The sequence below is a fragment of the Eubalaena glacialis genome, chromosome 3 (assembly GCF_028564815.1).
Source record: "Eubalaena glacialis isolate mEubGla1 chromosome 3, mEubGla1.1.hap2.+ XY, whole genome shotgun sequence".
Lineage (NCBI taxonomy): Eukaryota > Metazoa > Chordata > Mammalia > Artiodactyla > Balaenidae > Eubalaena > Eubalaena glacialis.
Window position 1 is genome coordinate 85,960,428 of NC_083718.1, and position 21,177 is coordinate 85,981,604.

Here is a 21,177-nt window from a genome sequence, read left to right on the forward strand (position 1 = left end):
AAGTCTCACAGATATAGGCTTTTTTTAGATTTCTTCCTGCTCTAGGAATTAGTTGTCATCTGTCTGGGTTATAGTTTGCTTATCTCTAAAAAAGAGAGGTTGTATAGTTTTTCCTTAAGGCCTTTTGCAGTCCCTTGTCTCTTTCCACCTTGTTTATCCTAGCACTCTCTAATACTGCCTTAAAATTGGAACTCTAACTAGGGCCTGAAACAGTAACTTTTTAATTTTTAAAAATTTTATTTATTTTTGGCCATGCCACTTGGCATGTGGGATCTTAGTTCCCCAGCCAACGATCCAAACCGTGCCCCCTGCATTGGGAGCACGGAGTCTTAATCACTGGACCGCCAGGGAAGTCCCCACATTTTTTTTAAAGGGGTTAATTTGATAACATAGAATGTTTTAACTTCTGGTCAAGTGTTCATTCTGACACTACTTCCTAGTAAACTCCAATTAGCAGGGAGGAACGCTAATGGCTCCTATGTTCAATCCATTCTCAATACATCCTCAACAGGCAACATGAAATGGAAGGATATTTATGGTAAGAATTTTGGACTTCTATGGATACTTATTCTGACCGAAATACTCCTAAAATCAATCCAGAAACATTAAATGCTTAAACAGAACTGCATCTTGTCAGATTCTTGGGGGCGGGTGGGAAAAAGAAATTACACATTGTCTTTTAGAAAAGGATTGGTTTCTTTAATTAGTAAAGAGAATAGGCTAAATTCCCAAATCCTATTCCCTTACAAACTGACCCATAACATCCTCTTTGGACTCTCCTGTGTCCATTTCACCCATGACACACATTCTCATATATTCACCCATATGAGGAACTAATTTCCTGTTAAGACTACTCAGCCAAGACCAGAAGTAATCTGTCAACCTCGTGACTATGCACTGAAGGTTAAGAGATGGAAATTCCCTCTCCCCTATCCACTTAATACCTTTTCCTTCCTCACTCTGCTCCAGGAAAACGGTATTTATCATTCTTGCTCTAAGATGAGGTCAGAAATTTCCATTATCCAATCATCCATCCATTCGTTCATCCATTTATATATACATAAATATCAATGACAAAATTTTCTTTTTCCACAGCAATTGCTAGAAGTCTGGAGAAAAGATCACCTGAAGACCCAAACTCCAATACCTCTGAACGTGTGAAAAATATCATACCGACTTTAAAAATAACTCTTTAATCATATTCACATAAGGGGAATAAAGGGCAGCACCAGGCTGTCTGGGGAAGGAAGCAAGGTGTTCTCCCTTTGTCCCAATGTCAGCCTGGCACAGTTCTGAGATCACACACACAAGTAGGGCTGGGTTTGGAAGTAGAATAAGGGAGAGGACTGAAGAGACAAAGGCAAGAAGGGAGAGGCAAAGGCTTGCAGTAGTCTCAGTCGGTGGACTCCAACACAGATTCACTCAGCGCAAGGTCCCAGTAGTGCTCAGCCCCATGCTTTTTGAAATGCTCCCGAGCCATGTTCTCTGTAGGGCACTGTTTGAACTTCATCTCCCCAAAGCTCCGGTCTTTGGCTGTACCCTGGGAAAGAGACAAAATTTTTAATAAAAACACTGCAATTTCTAATTTAAATCAGATATAATATTCCTTTATAAAGCCTAATAACATCTGTGTAGCAATGTGCCTACCTGAACATAATTTTATGCTAAAAACAATTCTAGGGACTTCCCTGGTGGTCCCGTGGGTAAGACTCCGTGCTCCCAATGCAGGGGGCCCGCGTTCGATCCCTGGTCAGGGAACTAGATCCCGCATGCATGCCGCAACTAAGAAGCCCACATGCCACAACTAAAGATCCCGCATGCCTCAAATAAAAGATCCCGAGTGCCGCAACTAAGACCTGGTGCAGCCTAAATAAATAAATAAATAAATAAATAAATATTAAACAAACAAAACAAAACAAACAATTCTAACCTCCATCCCCTTGGATATTTGCTGAGTTTTCATGACTTTATATGGGTTTGTTTTTTTGACTGAATGGAGGATGAGGAGTTCTGTGCTCTGGTGCCTGGATGGAAGAGTAAGTCAGGAAGGACTAGGGAGGGTGAGATGGGATGAACTTGCCTCCCACCAGGCCTCCAGATTGGGGCATTTAAGGAGAAAGGAGTTAGAGGCTAAAAGGACTCTTTTCACAAGACTTAGTGAGACTGTGTATATAAGCAGGAGGTTCTGGGGCCCAGTGACAAAGAACAATACAGGGGTTCGGGGGAGAGAGGAATGGGAGCCAGGGGGGATAACCTGCAGACAACTACAATAGAAAGAGTCAGTACTTAATGGAACCGCATTCTCACCAAAGGGACCAGCTGCAATGGCAGTCACAAAGTGCTACCTCAAGAGGCTTTCAGGGATCAGATTCCCAAAAGGAGGCTAAAGCACAACTTGGCTTATTTCTGAACCTGAGAAATAATTCCTGAGGACTCTGAGAGATAAATGGAACAGAATTTTAAAGAGATGAAGGGGCTGGGGGATATTAAATATGCAGATGGGGACTTATGAGACAGAGAAACAGTTATTATGGTTATTATTACCTACTTAGTATGCATAAATTGGAGGAATCTGGGGTAAGACAGAAGGATACATGAAAAACAGTAGCAATTACCTATAGAGTGGTCTTAAAAAATGAGGGAATCGGAAGGGACTATTTCAGTAAGTGCTCTTCTGTATTGTCAGAATTTATTTTAATGAGCATTCACCACTTTTGTAGTAAAGTACTACTTTTTTTGTTTTCGGGCCGTGCCGCATGGCATGTGGGATCTTAGTTCCCCGACCAGGGATCGAACCCGCGCCCCCTGCAGGAGAAGTGCGGAGTCTTACCGCTGGACTGCCAGGGAAGTCCCAAAGTACTACTTCTATAATAAAGAACTAGTTACTAAATATGAGCACTTTTAAAAAATAGAAGATACACACGCGCATGCAACCTAAAAGAATAAAATGAAAACATTAAATCAACACAAAGGTAGAAAATATTTACAATGTATAAAATGTATTTTGGAGTGGGAATAAAAGGATTACTGCAGTACACCAGGATAAGAATATAGTTACTGAGGAAAGAAACTTTTAATGCTTCCTGGAGAAATAGGATAATATTTTACACTTCACAAAGGGTGAATGATCCTTAGTTCACAACTTGGCCTGAACAAGCATATTCACTCATTCATTCATTCTTCAGAATAGTGTGGCTCACTAAGAAAATTTGAGGGATGAAAGAACTGTATAACCATAAAAAAATTCCATTTTAAGAGTGATTTAGTCACATTTTGCAAAGCATCATTACATAATAATCAAATTAGGTTCTCAAAAAAAAACTGACAATAGGGAGAGAAAATAATATCCACATTTTATAGACAAAGCAACAGTTTTTGACATTAAGTGTCTTGCCCAGTTACACAGCTAGTAAGTGATACTGCCCAGACTCCCAACTTTATATTCTTAAGTCTAGTACTTCTTTCACTATATCCGAAGAAAAATTCTACAATTCATTTACCTCTTTCCAAGTCTCATATCCATGACTGTGAAATAAATAAATAGAGAATTTGTATTCTTGCCACCAGTTTCCATACTTTTCCCCAGATGGCATAAACTATATACCCATCAATTTAACTAAAATATAATCAGGAAGGATTTGCTGCCAAATACTTAACAATGAATTCCAAAAAGAAATACAAATTACTTAAGGGATTAGTCATTATTTAGTTTTACCATTATATTGCTCCATTTGCATAGTATAAACAATCAGGAATTAGCTAAAGTTCTGCTTCAGTGTTTAACAAAGGATCACCTACCTCCCAGACTAGTACACATTTGTTGGTTTTCTTCACAGCTTCCTCGTCAGATTCCTCATCATCTGGAAAAGACAATATAGCTAAATCGTGCTCTAGACTTAGATGAGACACCAAGATTTAGGTTCTAAACAAACAGTATTCAAGCCTACCCAAATTCTTTTAAATATTATCACCTTTTCTCATGTATTGGGATCAAATGTCTTCTGTTACTCTTTATTTCCCCCCAATTAGACTGAAATCTCCAAACAGGCAGGGACATTAATTAATTCAACAAACATGTATTGAGGACCAATTATGTGTCAAGAGCTGTGACAGGTATTGGGAATAAGGAGATAAATAAAAGAACAATAAAAACTTGTCCTAAGCACTTCAGATGCCAAAATGATGAGTCCATTCTCAAGGAGTTTTTAGTCTAATGAAGGAGGACAGATATAATGAATGAAAATATCTTAGGAACACTTGCGAAACAAAATAAAATATAGGTCAATTATAGTAAAAAGTGTACTTTAAGTACAAAAATAGGGAAGAACGAAAAGTATAAAAGGGCCAAAGTTAAGAAAAGTAAGGTTCTCTGCACCTGTTAAATGCTAACCCAGGTCTTCAAAGAAGGGAAGAATGAATATTGATGGAAGAATGATGGCCTGGAGGATGTCAAATATATATACAAGATAAACTTGGGCAAAAGAATAAAAGTTTATTTTCTTGAATGAAGCAGAGAGCTTTTTTTGATCTGAAAAATATTTTTTGCTCTCAATCCTTTAAAAAACTTTTTATCAAAATTATATAATATAGACAGTGCACATATGAATGCACAGCTTGCTGAAATTTCACAAACTAAATACACTCATGTAGCCAGTATCCAGATTCCGGGCTAACAGGGAAACCAGCTGGTAGAAAGGCCTTAAAGGACAGGCAGGAGAATAACTAATACTCATACATATGATCATATTAATAAATACTGTATGAATGTCTAGCATGCTTAAAGTCCAAATGGGTCTAAAATTCTTGAACATTATCTGGTATTTGCCAGAGTGTCAGAGACAGGGAACAGATGAATGGACAGAGTACCATCCCACCTCCCACTTAATCCCCTCTAACCCCCATTCACCATCTCCCTTTGTGTTAGATGTCTGTTCATCCCACTTTATCCGATGCAGCATAAGACGCTTAAATTTCTTCTGGGCCTTGGGGCCTAGAAACAGAGAAGGAGAATTTTGCCAGAGTTGTGGAAGACAATGGGGTAGAAAGAACGTTTGAGTGCATTCAATGCTCAGACATTAATGTGGTAGCTGAAGCAATCCCAGGAACCACATCTTAGGTCCTTCTACTCCAATAAACACAGAAACAGAGGCCCAAGATATTAAACCCAGGTATGGCTCTAAAATACTATCTTTTTCTCCTTTCTTCCCACCATGTTAATCACTTCAAGGCCTAGGGTTGCCTCAATTTTTTCAGACTCACCCCCTTCCACTACTACCACGTTGACATCCTTGTGCAGTACCACCACCCCTGTCAGGTACAGCTGCCCAGCATTGGCCTCAATCTTGAACTTCTTGGCTGGGTTGCTCAAATTTCGAACTCTGGAGAAGGGAAAGTTTAGTTATGGCTTTCATTTTAGCATCAGCAGCTGCCTGAATGGAATGGCAAATAAAAATGGATCCAAAATAGTTTTCTCTCTAAAAACAAAGGCATTTGGAGTAAGCAAATATACTAATGCTTAAAGGTAAAATTGATGAATCCAGAAGTATTTCTACTGTCTTAAACTTCTTCAAAGTCTAACACTGTACACTTTACAACAAATAGCAGGTAAACAAAATTTACTCTATGAAGGAGAGATATTTACCATCATCCAAAAATATTTATATGCTAGTTGTTCTTGACAGTATAAAGACCAACAAATTCTTTGCTCTCTAGATGCTTATAATATAGTCACAATGCTATGCCTGAAAAACTTCTAGAAGAATATACGAAAAACTGTCAGTGGCAGTTACCCACAGTGAGTGGTCCTAAGGGATCAGAGAATAGGAAGGAGACTTTTTCAGTAAATGTCCTTCTGTATTGTTAGAATGTTTTTCATCTTAGTAAGCATTCACTACTTTTATAATAATGTGCCGCTTTTATAATAAAGAACTAAACATGAGCACATCTAAACAGAAGATACACATGTACTTGACATAAAAGAATAAAATGAAAACATTAAATCAACACAAAAGGTAGAAAATATTTACAACATATAAAGTCCAGGGCTTCCTTAGTGGTGCAGTAGTTAAGAATCCGCCTGCCAATTCAGGGGACACGGGTTCGAGCCCTGGTCTGGGAAGATCCCACATGCCACGGAGCAACTAAGCCCGTGCGCCACAGCTACTGAGCCTGAGTGCCTAGAGCTTGTGCTCCACAACAAGAGAAGCCACAACAAGAAGCCTGTGCACCGCAATGAAGAGTAGCCCCCACTCGCCGCAACTAGATAAAGCCCGCGTGCAGCAACGAAGACCCAATGCAGCCAAAAATAAAACCAAATAAAAAAGTAAAAAAATAAATAAATAAATAAAGTCCATTTTGGAGTGGGAATAAAAGGATTACTGCAATACATTAGGATAAGGATATAGTTAACTGAGGAAAAAAACTTTTAATGCTTCCTAAAAAAATAATATTTTATGCTTCATAAAGGATGAATGATCCCTAGCTCACATCTTGGCCTGAATAAGCATATTCGTTCATTCATTCTTCAGAACTAGTATTAGTTCACTAAGACCTCAGAGATAGAAGACTAAGTTTTTAACCCTCACCAATGAAAGAGATCTACTAGCTCTTGATTTACACTAGGGTCGTTAAAAGAGAGTAGAACTGATATTAGGTATGCTTTACACCAGTGATTCTGCCTCAGTCACTTGGAAAATGTTTTGGTATTTCTAAGGAAAAGGCTGGCCCAGTTTGGACACCTACCTATAAACAGATATGTGTACCCCCTGTGAAATGTCTTCTTTAAGCTTTTTAATTTTCTTGACCTTTCTCTGTTCTGCTGTAAGTTTTCGGGCAGCGTTGGCCTCTTCATGCGCTCTGTCGTGACAGGAAGGACATCCACAAGTGAGAAAGGCATTGAAGATCAGAGGCAGGGCTGAGGGAAAGAGAGAGCAACGGAGAACTCTCCCCTCCCTCCAAATATGGATCCCCCAGAAGAGTCTGGGAAAGGTACTTGCCCTGGGTTTCCACCCAATCCCATGGCACTTACTTCTGTCTTTTTGCCATCTGAGCTCTGACATGGGCTTCTACCTTCGTGGGGTCTTGAACAGCTTCTGTTCCTAATACTCGCATCAAATTTGAAATTCTCACTGCAGTGAAGAGATGATAAAAATCAATCTCCTAAGTCATTACTCCAGCTGGGATAACCTGTCAATCTCTTCTCTACTAATTCATATCATTCACCTATTTCAAATCTCTGCTCAAAACTCACTTCCTCCAAATACTCTTACCTTGAAAGCCCATCCAATTAATTCAGCATTTGAGGGAGGTCACATAGTTAATCTAAATAATTGGTATGCATTTATTCACATTGTTTGAAAATTTATGAAAGACAAGGAACTTAATTTCTTTGGCATTTTTCACTCTCATCATAGCATTTAGTGAAAGATCCTATACATAACAGTGCTCACTCAAAATATTACTAACTGATAATGGAAACTACAGGAGTGAGGTTTTGTAAACTGCAATTTCATTTTTCAAACATTTAAGAATTATGTACGTAACAACTCTATGCAAATACTCCAACTACTATCTTCATGAATTTCAAGCCTATTATTCTTCCAGGAATATAGGAATGTTTTATGGTCAATATTAGTTTAAAAAAAAAAAAAAGCCTTAAATGACCTCTACAATGGCTATGTTGACCTGTCTCAATAAGGAAAGACAATAGAAAATTTAGGAAAGGAAGAACCAATGAATGATTCTGAGAAACAAAAAGCACCCATGTAGAGAGAGATGCTAAAGTTCCTCTAGAATGACAGAGATAAACTTGTCACCCTTTCTTCTCTGCCTCTAAGATATGTACCTTTGGGTTCTGGAGGAGGCATCAGGCCTAGCCTGACTTTCTCTTGTAGCTCTTTCTGCGCTTCCCTCCTTGTTTGCCTTCGAAGTTTCTTCTGTTCCTTCTTGGTCAGATATACCCCCAGAGTAACTGGTGTGTCATTGTCGACTGTCAGGCAGAGAAATGAATGTACCAAAGTAATAAGCATATTAGAGGGATATAGGTGAATATCAATCACATTAAAAGGAACTTTACAGCAACATGGATTGACCTAGAGATTGTCATAATGAGTGAAATAAGTCAGACAGAGAAAGACAAATATATGATATTGCTTATATGTGGAATCTGAAAAAAGGGTACAAATGAACTTCTCTACAAAACAGAAACAGAGTTACGGATGTAGAAAACAGACTTATGGTTACCAGGGGGTAAGGGGGAAGGGATAAATTGGAAGACGGGGATTGACATATACACACTACTAATAAGGACCTACTTACTATATAGCACAGGGAACTCTACTCAATACTCTGTAATGGCCTATATGGGAAAATAATCTAAAAAATAGTGGATATCTGTATATGTGTAGCTGATTAACTTTGCTGTACGCCTGAAACTAACACAACACTGTAAATCAACTATACTCCAATTAAGATTAAAAAAAAAAAAGAAAAAGAAAGGACCTCTAGTTTGTTTTTAGTTAATTTTAGGTTGTGATAATGGTATTATGGTTATGTCTTTAAAAAGCATTCTTTGGGGGCTTCCCTGGTGGCGCAGTGGTTGGGAATCTGCCTGCCAATGCAGCGGACACGGGTTCGAGCCCTGGTCTGGGAAGATTCCCACATGCCGCGGAGCAACCAAGCCCGTGAGCCACAACTACTGAGCCTGCGCATCTGGAGCCTGTGCTCCGCAACGGGAGAGGCCGCGACAGTGTGAGGCCCACGCACCGCGATGAAGAGTGGTCCCCGCTCGCCGCAACTGGAGAAAGCCCTCGCACAGAAACGAAGACCCAACACAGCCAAAAATAAATAAATAAATAAATAAATAAATAAATAAATAAATAAATAAATTTATATATTAAAAAAAAGCATTCTTATCTTTCATGAGTAATGTTCTAACTTGTTTTTCTTTAAGCAGTTGAACCCTTTTATAAACTGAAATGTGGCAAATATAGAAAACAAAATTAGAGCTGCTCCGGCTGCTCTGTGTGAGGATTTGGGGTAGGTGGTGGGTATCCAGAATCCCATTTGGATCCTACTTATTGAACCTCAATGTGCCTATGGAATACAATTTGAAAACCACTGGCCAACATTATGAAATTTATAATTTAAGAGTCATAGAGATTGGGAAAAAATCTTCTGAGCTCCCAAAGCAGATTTACTCAATTTGTTAAAACAAACAAAATCCCCCACTTTCTTCTAATGATTCACGCTGATGACAGCTAAGTACATTCTGATTAAGTATAATTCAATAATTATTATCCTTTTATTATCACAGGGTCTCAATCTACTTTTCTGAACTTATTAGAGATACTGGCAAGCAAATTTACTGAGTAAATTTACTAACTGAGTAAAAACTAACCTCCTCTATTCATCTCAAATTTGATGAAAATGTTAAAATCTTCTGTGATTGCTTAAGAAGGAATATCAGTTAGTATTATCTCTACATATGAGGAAATTCTGTATTATAAGTGATCTACCCAAGGGATTTAGCTAGTTCACAGCCACAACTAAAACCCATCTCTCTGACTGAGCCAACAGACTTCCACTACAAAAATGATAAAGAGAAAGGCTGAAGAAAAAGAATATTGAAGAAGGCCAGGAGTTTAGTGGTGGTGTACTAGACTGGAGTTGGGAGTCAACACTATGGCAAAAGCCCAATTTGTAATATACATCAGTGAGGCCATCTATAGATTAGACCTCAATGCTCTACAGCTGCACTGTCCAATACTGTAGCCACTAGCTACATGTACTATTTCAATTTAAATTAAAATTGAATAAAATTAAAAATTCAGTCCCTCAGCTGTATTAATGCAACTTGGTTTTCAAGTTCTCAATAGTCATGTGTGCACAGCAGCTATAGTATAGACAGCCCAGATAGAGAACATGCCCATTATCACATAAATTTCTATTGGCTAATACTTCTCTAGAGCTTTGATTGAGTAATCTCTACATTACCTGGAGGGTTGAGCTGGGCTGGATGTTCAACAAGATTTGTGATTCCAAAATAATCTTCTCTCTTGGGATTTTCCTCTGTACTAAAATTGGAGGAAGAAGGGAAAACAGGATATGTGGGTAGAGATGATTCAAAGAGAGAGGGAATCTCAGAAACACAATGAAAAAATCCACTCTCCATAATGCATTCTAGAACTTTTTAAAGTATTTGCATGTCTATAATATGTAATATATTACATATAATTTTCAAGATGAGAAAACGGTCCCACTAAGGTTGGATGCACTCTCTACACCAGTCATTGTCAACCTTTTTTTTCTACCCTAACACCCCTGATGGACACCATATTCTCTCATTAGTAACAATAATTCGCTGGGACAGCGGTTGACAAAGGAAGCATAAGGAAAGGCTGAGACAGTCTCCTAAAGCCATGTATCAGAATAATGGAGCAGATATGATTGAAGCTCGCCAAATGTTTCTTATATGCTTTATTTATCATTCTCTCCCCCATCAACTAAGAATCCTTGCTCTATTCTAGGACTGGATCTTTAAGAAATGTAAACACCTATTATAAGTAGCAAAAGAAGGTAATTAAGAAAACAAATATGGTAAAAACAAATAACAATGTATAAGAAAGCAAACAGAAATTTTACAGATTATTTGTATAGATTATTTAGACTATATGTGCCCAATCCTCCTACATTAACCCAAAAAACTAAAACAACCCATACAACATATTCTTTACAAATATATGAGCTTGTATATGGTTATCTATCTTCCTTGGATTTAAAATTTTTACTTAATGCACAAGTACCATCTTTCCCATTAAAACTCTAGCCTTATTAAAAGGTATTAACCAACAAACTCACAGGTCAAAGCCATTGGGGATGATATAAGAGTCCCACCACTCAATTTCAGGGATATCACCTTCCTTCAACTCCTTCTTAGGAGCAATGAGGGCCAGCCTAGTTGAAGTATGAATGCCTGTTTTTCGAGCTGCCTGTGAGATCTCTGCCTGCAGCTTCTCCAGTTGAGCCTAAAGACAAGACAAGAAGATAAATTGAAGTCAAAGAAAACAGGGAAGTAGTAGAATCCCAAACTTTAAAACACCCCCTTGTTGAACTCTTTACATCTAATGCAACAAATTCATACTTTCTGAAAGCTTAGAAAAAGGAGGTGTTCTGCTTTACTTTATCCTTTACTTGGTTGATTTACATACATTTCACCCTCATCACTAGCCCTTTACCCCACAGTGCCTGCCTGCAGCAAATATGCAGAAATGGAATTTTATGGAAAACCTCATTCTGAGAGGATGAAAACAAGGTTAAAGTCATCACATATACAGTCAATTAAACTATCCAAGTGTGTGGACTGTCTGCAGTAAATTTTAACACCAGGCTAGCTTTCATCAGTTGCCCTGAGGGTTCTCAACGGTTTCCCTCCACTGACCGTTGTATGTGGAGAATTTTCAAATTCAATTTTATTTCTACCTAAGTAGAATGAAAGTAATTGAGAAGACAAATCAGCTAAAAATCAAGTATTCCAGGAAAAAATATAGTATTTTAAAAATTACTCATTGCTTTACTAGTTGTTTATCTAATTGCCAAAAACATAGAGAACTGAGTTGACGGTTATTTCAGGACTATATTCAATTTCCTTTGTCACCTTCCTAACTTCTTCAAAATTCTTGATTATATTCTAAGCCAGATACCTTTGTCCGTAATCGCTGGGCAATCTTTTCAAATTTGCCCTTGTCGTGGAATTTAAAAGTGCGTCTCTGGCGCTGGGAAGGGGCAATTGAGACTCGGGGGTCAAAAAAGGTATTAGACTCCATGTCTTCTGATGGCTTTTCTTTTAGCTGTTGCTTGAATTGTTCCCTCTTCACAGCCCGAATATTGGCCTTCAGAGTAGGCATACGGTGTGTCAGCTCAATTTCCTTGCCGGTTGCATCTACAGTTCGACCTTGTTCATCAAGAATCAGTGGTGTAGGTTTAGTTTGATCTTTTAACTCCACCTTCCTGAAAAATAGCCCACAAAGGAATAAATCCCATTTGGAACAGTAAGTCAAGCAAAAAAAAAAAACAAGCAGAAAATAAAAAACAGGACTTCCCTGGTGGCGCAGTGATTAAGAATCAGCCTGCCAATGCAGGGGACACGGGTTCAATCCCTGGTCCAGGAAGATCCCACATGCTGCGGAGCAACTAAGCCCGTGCGCCACGACTACTGAGCCTGTGCTCTAGAGTCTGCGAGGCCCAACTGCTAAGCCCACGTGCCTATGCTCAACAAGAAAAGCCACCGCAATGAGAAGCCCGCACAGCGTGATGAAGAGTAGCCCCCGCTCGCCACAACTACAGAAAGTCCGCGCACAGCAACGAAGACCCAATGCAGCCCAAAATAAATAAAATTAAAAAAAAAAAAAAAAAAAAAGAAAGGAAAAATCAAAACCCAACAAAGACAACTAGGTTACAAAATTCTAAGGAACATAAACCCATCAGTGAATAATAACATCTTGATTGAAACTATCAAACTGGACAGTTGAGTATAGAGTACAATCAGATGAAATGAACTTATAAATTACAATGGTAAGAAGTTGGAATCATATCTTCCTTTACTCCTTAATTCTTGAGTCAGACAGGGGATGGCAAACCAATTAAGGTGCTAAAAATGAAGTCTATCACCTTTACCCAGTGGTAAAGAGCTCTCAGATCTGGTCTCACTCAATGTGGTTTAATGGATATAGTTCTGACTTAGGAACCAGGAAACCTGACTCTATTCCTAGCTCCAATATTAGAGGAATAATCTTAACTTCAGTTCTACCAATTGTAAAAAGAAGATAATTAAACTCTGCAACAAGGTAACCAAGAGAATAAATTCAATTGGTATTTATTGAGTATATGTAAGAAATATGAAACTGTCTAAGAAATTATTTAAGTTCCTTGCAAGAAGAGGATCAATAACATTCAAAGGTATTTATTGTTTCTCAAGCTTTAGAAACGAGTTCCATGAAACAGATACTCACGGGGGAGCAATGCCCATAGCATGGAGATTGGCCAGGCCCACCATGTTGGCATTGCCGATGAGCCCTGGCTTCAGTGCCAGCTGGGCTTGGATGCGGGCTTGTAGTTCAGCTGCTTTCCTTGCCTTCTCAATGGCATCATTCATGAAAGTGGCGGCCTGGGAGGGCTGAATAGTGTTGCCAATTGGAAGTCGCTCTGGTTGGGAGGAAGAAGGAGTCTTTGGCTGTGAGACAGAGAAAAAGAAATCAGAATCAGAAAAATTAGACAAGCAGACAGATCTCCCCCGCCCCCCCCCCCCACAGAGTGGTAGACTGTGGTAAATTGGGGGTGGAACATGCATTCATCTTCTGGACTCTCATTTGAGTGGGTGGCAAGAAATTCTGTGCTAAAGATTGTTATTTTCAGAGAAATCTGGTTACAATACCTGAGGCGTAGGGGGACTAATGAAACTTAGTTGTTTTTTCCTTTCCTCGATTTGCCGTGTTGCTGCCTCCATCATCTGTTTGATCTGCTCTCAGTGGGGGAAAAAGTTGAAAAACTGTTAACATCTCTTTTTTATTTCTCTCATACAGGTTCCTAAACTCAAAGGGCTTTCAGGTTTAGAGAACAAAAAATTTCTGAATGACCCCATCACATTCTGCTTGTACCATAGGCTAGAAAGTGTAATAAAAATAAGCCTACACAGCTGAGCACTGGAATTTTTCAACCTATCTTCCCAAGGCAGGATTAGCATGTTAAGTATTGATAGTAACATAGCTTGCTAATTAAGACTCTGGAGTCAGGGAAACCTGAGTTTGAATCTTAACTCTGCCATTTAATGCTTGTGTGACCTTGAACATGGTATTTAATTTCTAAACCTCCAAGTGTCTAAAACGGGTAAAAATGGTACCTACCTTACAGGGCAACTGTGAACATTTAAAAAATGCATGCAAAACTGACAGAACCCATAAACACTATTACACTTAAAAAAAAAAAAAAAATCACACTATTGGTCCCTGAGTTCCTAGTTTGGGTAACGGGAGTCAACAATGTAAAGACTTACTTCCTAATCTCTGTAAATCCCTTCCTCTGCCCTAAAGAAGTTCAGAATAATAAGCTTTGAGGACATGATCAAATAACTCTTCTTGAATTTTCCAAAAGAGTCCTGTGTCAAGGCGCTTCAAGATATTTTAAAAAATTTATTTTTAACGTTTTTTTGAATAGGTGGTATATTTACATAGTTTAAAATGCAAAAAAGTACAAAAGGGTATACTGTGAATTCTTGACCCCATTTTCTATTAAAAAACATCACCATCAGTTTCTTTCCTTTCAGAAATATCATACATAATATGCAAATCCACCCATCCGCCCACCCATCCATATATATGTATATATTCTATTTCTCCTGTAACAAGTTTTAAGTGGTACAAGAAATATTTACTAATTATGTGGTATCAAAATTTTTTAACAGTGCCCATTTTAAATACACAGATAATTCCTACTAAAAACATACAAAGTGAACTCAAAATTATTTAAGTGGATTATATCTTTTCTGTGTTATAGTATTTGGAAATTCTTCTCTGCCATCATGTTGAGTTCTAGTCATTTCAATAATTCTCTTACTGACACAGTGAGGTAGATATTTGGGCAAACGATGTATGTAACACACCTTCCCTGCCACATAATAGGTGCTCAGTAAATGCTATTTCAATAGGCTTCAACTGGAATACTCCCGGTTAAACCAAGAAATGATGAAACATAAAGCAGGACATAAAATTTTCCCAATGCTAACAATTAATTCAAATTAAGGTCACGAGAAATCTGGACCCATCCATCTCTTACTTCTTCAACTCTCAAAAGCACCGCTTCCAGTTCTTAATTACTAACCTGAAGCTTAGTCAGCATGCCAGGACTCTCTGAGGGAGGCCCAGGGATTACTTCTGGCTCCTCTTCCACCTCCTCAAAACGGGGTATCCGTCGCTTTTTTACTCCTGATGATTCCTTGGAGATCTCAGAGTCATCACCAAACACTTCCTAAGGGAACCCAAGATGAAAGAAGAGTTGTATCCCTGCCCATGGGAGAAGGGAAGAATAATCCTAGTCCATATCAGCATTTTGTGGCTTTTCCCAGAGTCTTCTAGACCCTCCACCAAATGGACCATCTCACCCATCTCAACTTCATTATTCTCCTACTCCAGTCAAACAAATTTCATCCCATGTTCTTATAAATGTTCCCATCCCAAGGTCTTTGCAAATCTTACTGCCCACATTTGTAATGATCTCCCTTAACTTTTCCCCCAGTCCAAATCCTGCCTAAAACTCACCTCCTCCAGGAAGTTTTTCTCATTAATAATCTCATCCCACTCTGATCAAACTGTTGTTTCACATCCTTTTAGTGCTTAAGAGCTTGGTTCATACTAAGTAAAATTACACTGCTGATATTCTGTTTGCCAAGTGTTAAGACTTTCAATGTTAGTACGTACTTTCTCCCAACTAGTGTCTAAGCTCTTCCAGGACAGGGGCTTTCTCTCTTTTTCAGTATTCCCCAATAACACTTTGTTCTCATCAAACAATGGGAACTCAAATATGTTGACTAATTTGCAAGGTGAACTTAACAGGACCAAGAGTGGCCAACTGGAAGGGACAATGGGAAAAAGCAAATGTACACACCGGTGGTAGGCTTTGGGTGACATCCCCTCTTCACTAGGAGGGCTCGTGTTTTGCAAGGACATATCCTCGGCCAGGGGCGAGCGCTTCCTGGAACTCCTACAGTTCAAGAAAAAGGACTCTCCCATAATATATTGTGTGGGGTGGGGACTGAATGGACCAAAATGGGACCCGAATCCCAAGGCTATCTAGATACCTCCTTCAAGAAACCATTTTTATTAATCCCACCCAATGTAGTCACTTTATTCACAGCAGGCCCTCAGCACTTATACAGTAGCACGCCCTATCAAAACATAATCTTCACTCTACAGATCTGTGTATACTATGGATCAAGCATTCCCCCTTAAATGTAACAAAATTCAACGAAAGTCTGAAACTCTATAGTCAACCCTAAAATTTACATGAAACTGCTACTCAAATTCTATAATTTGTGACTGTATTTTGTTGTGCCCTCCCATCCCCCAACCCTTAAACTGCAAATTCCTTTAAGGCAAGGACTATCTTTCATTCCTCTGATAACCCTACAAAACCCTAAACACAAAAAGCACACAAATCTCTATTTCTCTTGGTTCCACAGCCTGGCCAGGGACCAAGCAGACACTGCTTATTCACTCTTGTGCCTCAGGAAAAACAAAAGGATAGCCAGGATATCAAAAGCACTTTGGAAGGTTTGATGGGAGTCACAGAAAAGATTTTTTTTTTAAGAGACAGACAGAGAAAAGAGATAGATCAGCTACTTGACACTGCTAATATTGAAAGAGGCCATGACCAATCAGCAACTATAGGATAAAAAGTGAAGGAGGTAAGGGAGGTAATGATGGTCCCTTTAAGTATTCCACTCATGGGGCCAGATGACTGGCAATATGCTATGTGGAAAACAGTAGGCTCTCAAGACACACAGGAAAAAATCAATTGCTATTAGGTGTCCCATCTACAAGCCCATTGCAGAGTAATATCTCTAAAGGACCAACAATGAGGTCTATGGCTCAGGTAGCAGTGAAGTCACATTCTGAAGCAATCTATTAGGTCTCAAGTAAATCAAAGCGTAAAATCTTAGAGCAATCAATTTATTAAAAAAAAAAAAGAGAGAGACTTAGGGAAACATGAGAACCAAAACTCCTAACTGTATATGAAAAAGGACAAAGCTACCTACTGTTTCCTTGGAACGTTTCAACCCATGAACTTAGGTAGTTCATCACCATAAGATGGTGATAATACACGTTCACCCCCTCTACTTCAATGTCTAAGTACCTCTCTTAAATATTAGGTATTCTAATAGTGGATATTAAAGTGTGAGCCAGGTAAGCTCAGCAACTTTGTTACCATTCAAAACACTGCAAGCTCGTCATATAGTTAACTGTAACCTACCTTTAGCTCTCGTTTTCTGCTCCTGTCACTGCTGGACTTGGAATGCCTAGAGCTTCGGCCTTCCTCCACAGCCTCAAACAGTTTGTCCACAAATCGGAGAGTAGAATCATCAAGAAAAGGTTTCAGATGGTCTGGCAAGAAAAAAAGAGGTGGTAAGGTTGAAAAGGTAAAAGTACTTAGTCCAATACTAGGCATACAACAGATGCCAACACTGGAATTTTATCCCTAAGAGGGAGGGAAATGCTTTCTTAAGTTCTTTGTAGGATTCTCATACATTCTCTTACACTGAATAACCTTGCCCCATGAGATAAAAATAGTTATAATTTTTTGGCATAGGAAGTAGCATAGCCAGAGCAACCTGTTTAGGTTGAACATCAAAGTTTAAGATGAATAACCACTCTAACTTTTCCCAAACAGCAGTTGGAGGAGACTACCTTAACAAAATCTGCCTCCCTCAACTTTTTTCATGTATTTTATAGAGACTTCTATATGTTTAGATGTCAATCTGAATCTGAATATACCCATCTGACTTTAGTATATTTCCTAAGTAAATATAATTTAGGTAACTCAGTGCAGTGGTCAAAGGAAATCAGTCTGAGATTCAAAATATGTCACAAATAGTATAAAAAATAAAAAATAAGAGAAGAAGCAATATTAATTATTTAGGCTATTTCCATTATAATGCAAGAGAAAATAAACTGTGGCCTGACATTTTCTTAGACACTCCCAACAGAGAGAATTTTGGGGAAGTTCAAAGCAGTATTTGGGGTCATCCTACATGTTAAGCCAGAAGTTTCAGAAAGGTACATACCAGCTGCCTTCTTCTTGTCCATGCCCTTCCCCACACAGTTCAGTGCTGCTGTGACCACTGTGGGCTCTGAGAAACCCAGCACCCTCTTCACTGTCTTCTCTATCCATGGTTTCAGCTCATCCAGCTCCCTCTTAGACAATGCCATTCTTCAGGAAAAGGAGGATAGCTCAAAATAGGATTCAATACTGCACCTAAAAAGAAACCAGTAAAGAGTTAAGTTAGAGGACAGGAGAAGACTAAAATGACCCCAAGCAACAGTTAGTATATCAGGAATGCCTTCCCCACCTCTATTCTCAATCCTAGGCAAGTTCCTCTACTTCATTTCAAGCCAAATACTTTCCCTACAACTCATACTTCAAGACAGAAAGAACTACATTCTGTTTGATTTTTAACCCTAACTCAGTAAGTATCAGTGGATCAGTGAAACCTGTGGAATAAACAAACAAACCTTGGGAATAACCTATTCTGAGAAATGAGTCCTAGCTTCTTTTTTGATTCTGTCATATTCAACAAGGACTGGCAAGCATATAACATGAAAACAAGACTGAAAAAGCCCACTCAGAGCCCAGCCGTTCTATTCTTCCTACTTCTGGGCAAGCATTCCTTAACCCAGGCCTTCTTTTAAGGGACACAAATAAGAGAGGGCTTATCCAGGTCAGTCATCCTATATTAAAACTCATAATCCTTAAGACTGTTCTATCACATTTCTCTGTACTCATATTCATCCCAGTGGGAATTCTGTACCTAGATACTTTTCTCTCATGATCTACAGGGTCTCTGTCATAACTAATCCCTCAGTTCAGAAAAGATTACCCTCGTTTTGGATGTACTCTCTCTCTTTTCACCTTTATTCTTCTACTTTTTAGCTTAATAGAGAAAACACCATCATAAAAGACTCTCTACAACAATCTTTAATTTGTTGTTTAATATAAGTTAGTACAGTTCTTAAATTTTATTCATGTTTACGTTTTTATCTCCTACTTAAATCTCAAAACTCTTCATGAGCATAAAGAAAATTTTTATTCCCCTGATTTTCTCCATATTGCCTAAAAGTCAATAAACTAGACTGACATCAATTCCAAGCTAACCTCCTCCCAGCAGCGCCACACATCAGGGTCCGATCTGGGATTCAATCTTTTAAGATGTTTTAAGACATCTTTTCTCCTATAAGGTACAGTCTGATTATCTTCTACATTTTTGGCAGGTTTATCCTCTATAAGAACTGTTGCTAAATAGTGTATTTAATTTTCGTATAACCATATGAAGCTAGTAGATTAAAGTCATGAAACTAGGAGTGAAAGATTTTGTGCCTCAGTGACATGTTATATGAATACAGTGGCTCTATTTACCCATCATGAGATAGCAGTAGAGCCTATCAATCTCAACATGTGCATTGCTCAAAAGCATATTCAGACACCACAGAGAATGAAGAGCTCACACCGAGCTCTACCATTTACCAGCCTTCTGACAAGTAACTCCTCTCAGACTGGGTTCATTCATCTTTCAAAATGAGGACGACTGCCATTTCTATATGGCACTTAATTCATTCAATAACTATTTATTGCATAACTAATTCTATCAGATGAAATGTGTGCCCAAGCACCATACGAACAAATGTACTCAACTTCAACCCATTCCTCCATAAGATAACGTGCAAACTAAACAGCCAGTGGCCAAAATAAAAGTTCCAAACGGTAACTAGCTTTGTCACTAATCAAATATTCAACAATAACTGCGTGGGGCGGGGTTGGGGTGGGGTGTGGCTATGGTGTGGAAGGAGAGGAAGGCAGCATTCTGCCTCTGCCTCAGCTCTCTGAATGAGCTGGTAGCAGGTTCTAATCTTCTGAAGGATTTCTTTACTCTGTGCTCTCCTTTGCTACAAGTCCAATTTCCTCCCTGAAACCCCCATTCTTCTCTTTTTGCTCTTTCCGTCTCTCTGACCCGCCCCCAACCCAGCCTCGTTCTACCCCCAACTCCTCATCTCAGAGGTAGTCTCCTCAGCTCGTCCCTTTCCCGCCCCCGCCCTTTTCCTCTCAACAATCTCATTCCAACCCGTTCACCCACAGAACCTTGTTCTTTTCTCAGCTTCCTTTCCACTGAACCTTCCCGCCTCTGTCCTCCCCTTGGATTGAACCCTAGCCCTAGTCACTAGGACGCGAGGATACCCTCTCCGGGCCCGGGGCCACTACTCACCTCACAAACTTCAGCCCCTGAGACGGAGCCCGAACGTTACACCGGAACCGGAAACCTTCTGACCGCCCTATGGCCTGCCGTCGCTACCGCCACTGCCGCCGCCACGCCGCGGTCCCACAGCACGTGACGAGGGAGGGCGGGGCCGCCAATTCGCGCAGCCGTAGTGGGTACTTTCCCGGCGGCGGAGCGCCTGCGTGGCGGCGCTCTAAAGTTTTCCGCTTGCGAGTTCCTTGCCTCCTTCGGTTTCCCCAGGTAAATCTGTTAACTAGGTTATTGCAAAGTTATTGTTCCCTGAAGCATAAATTGGGCTGCTTGTAGTATTTCTAGTGTGGAGAATAAGTGCGCTAAGGTCATGCTAGAACTAAAAACGGGGCTTCTGCGTTTGGGCTAAACCTGGACTTTGTGGTAGAAAGTAAACCATGCGAGAGTCGTGATCACTAGCATTAGCCGCCTCCCGCTCCCTCCTTAGCCTTTTTCCCTAACTTCGCAGTGGTGCCAGAGATCACCCAGAAAGAAAACGAGTGTAGGAGGACTCTGAAGATAGTAGCCCATCCCTCCCCTTTACTGTTTTTTCTTCCATTCATTCACGCAACAAATAATTATCGAGTGTCTATTACTATGTGTCAGGCATCCACTGAGATTCAGTATTACTTAATGATTAAGCAAGAGCACGAGTTTTAAAGCCAAAGTGTCTGTATTTGTATTCCAGCTCTCCCACTCATTAGCTGCGACATTAGGCAAGTTACTTAAGCCCTCTCTTTCCTCACTTGTAAAAAAAAAATCCACCTCATAGCGTTGCTGTGAAGACCACAAGAGTGACAGTGCTTCTCACAGAGTTCAATAAAGCTACTTGATATATAATAATATATCCAGTTGGCTACATAACTGTATAGTAGACATTCCTGAACTTGCATGATGAAAACTAAGCTCCTGATTCTAACCACCACCATCCCCAAAAAACCAGCTCCCAACACAGTCTTCCTCATCTCAGTTAATGGCAACCATATTCTTACAGTTGATGACAAATTGAAATTATAATGGAGTAACCACAGTTCAGGTATACAAAAATGGAGTTGGGAGGCCATTGAGGATCTGGTCTCAGACACAATTCTGCCCCACTGAGAACTTGAACTTTCTTTGAACTGTACAGAACC

The 21,177-nt window shown here is 39.4% G+C and overlaps 1 protein-coding gene across 1 annotated transcript; it reads right to left on the reverse strand.

Moving 5' to 3' along the window:
* Positions 1–1,177: 1,177 nt before the first annotated feature.
* On the reverse strand, positions 1,178–20,140 carry PRPF3 (pre-mRNA processing factor 3). Its single transcript, XM_061186051.1, has 16 exons — positions 20,024–20,140; positions 17,831–18,021; positions 17,020–17,150; positions 14,872–15,018; positions 13,430–13,513; positions 13,008–13,228; positions 11,700–12,006; positions 10,858–11,024; positions 9,994–10,073; positions 7,844–7,987; positions 7,028–7,127; positions 6,742–6,855; positions 5,260–5,378; positions 4,907–4,990; positions 3,799–3,860; positions 1,178–1,540 (listed from the first exon to the last, which is right to left on the reverse strand). The coding sequence occupies exons 2-16, from the start codon at positions 17,973–17,975 to the stop codon at positions 1,394–1,396; spliced, it is 2,052 nt and encodes a 683-aa protein (XP_061042034.1). The 5' UTR covers positions 17,976–18,021; positions 20,024–20,140; the 3' UTR covers positions 1,178–1,393.
* Between the last annotated feature and the right edge of the window lie 1,037 nt (positions 20,141–21,177).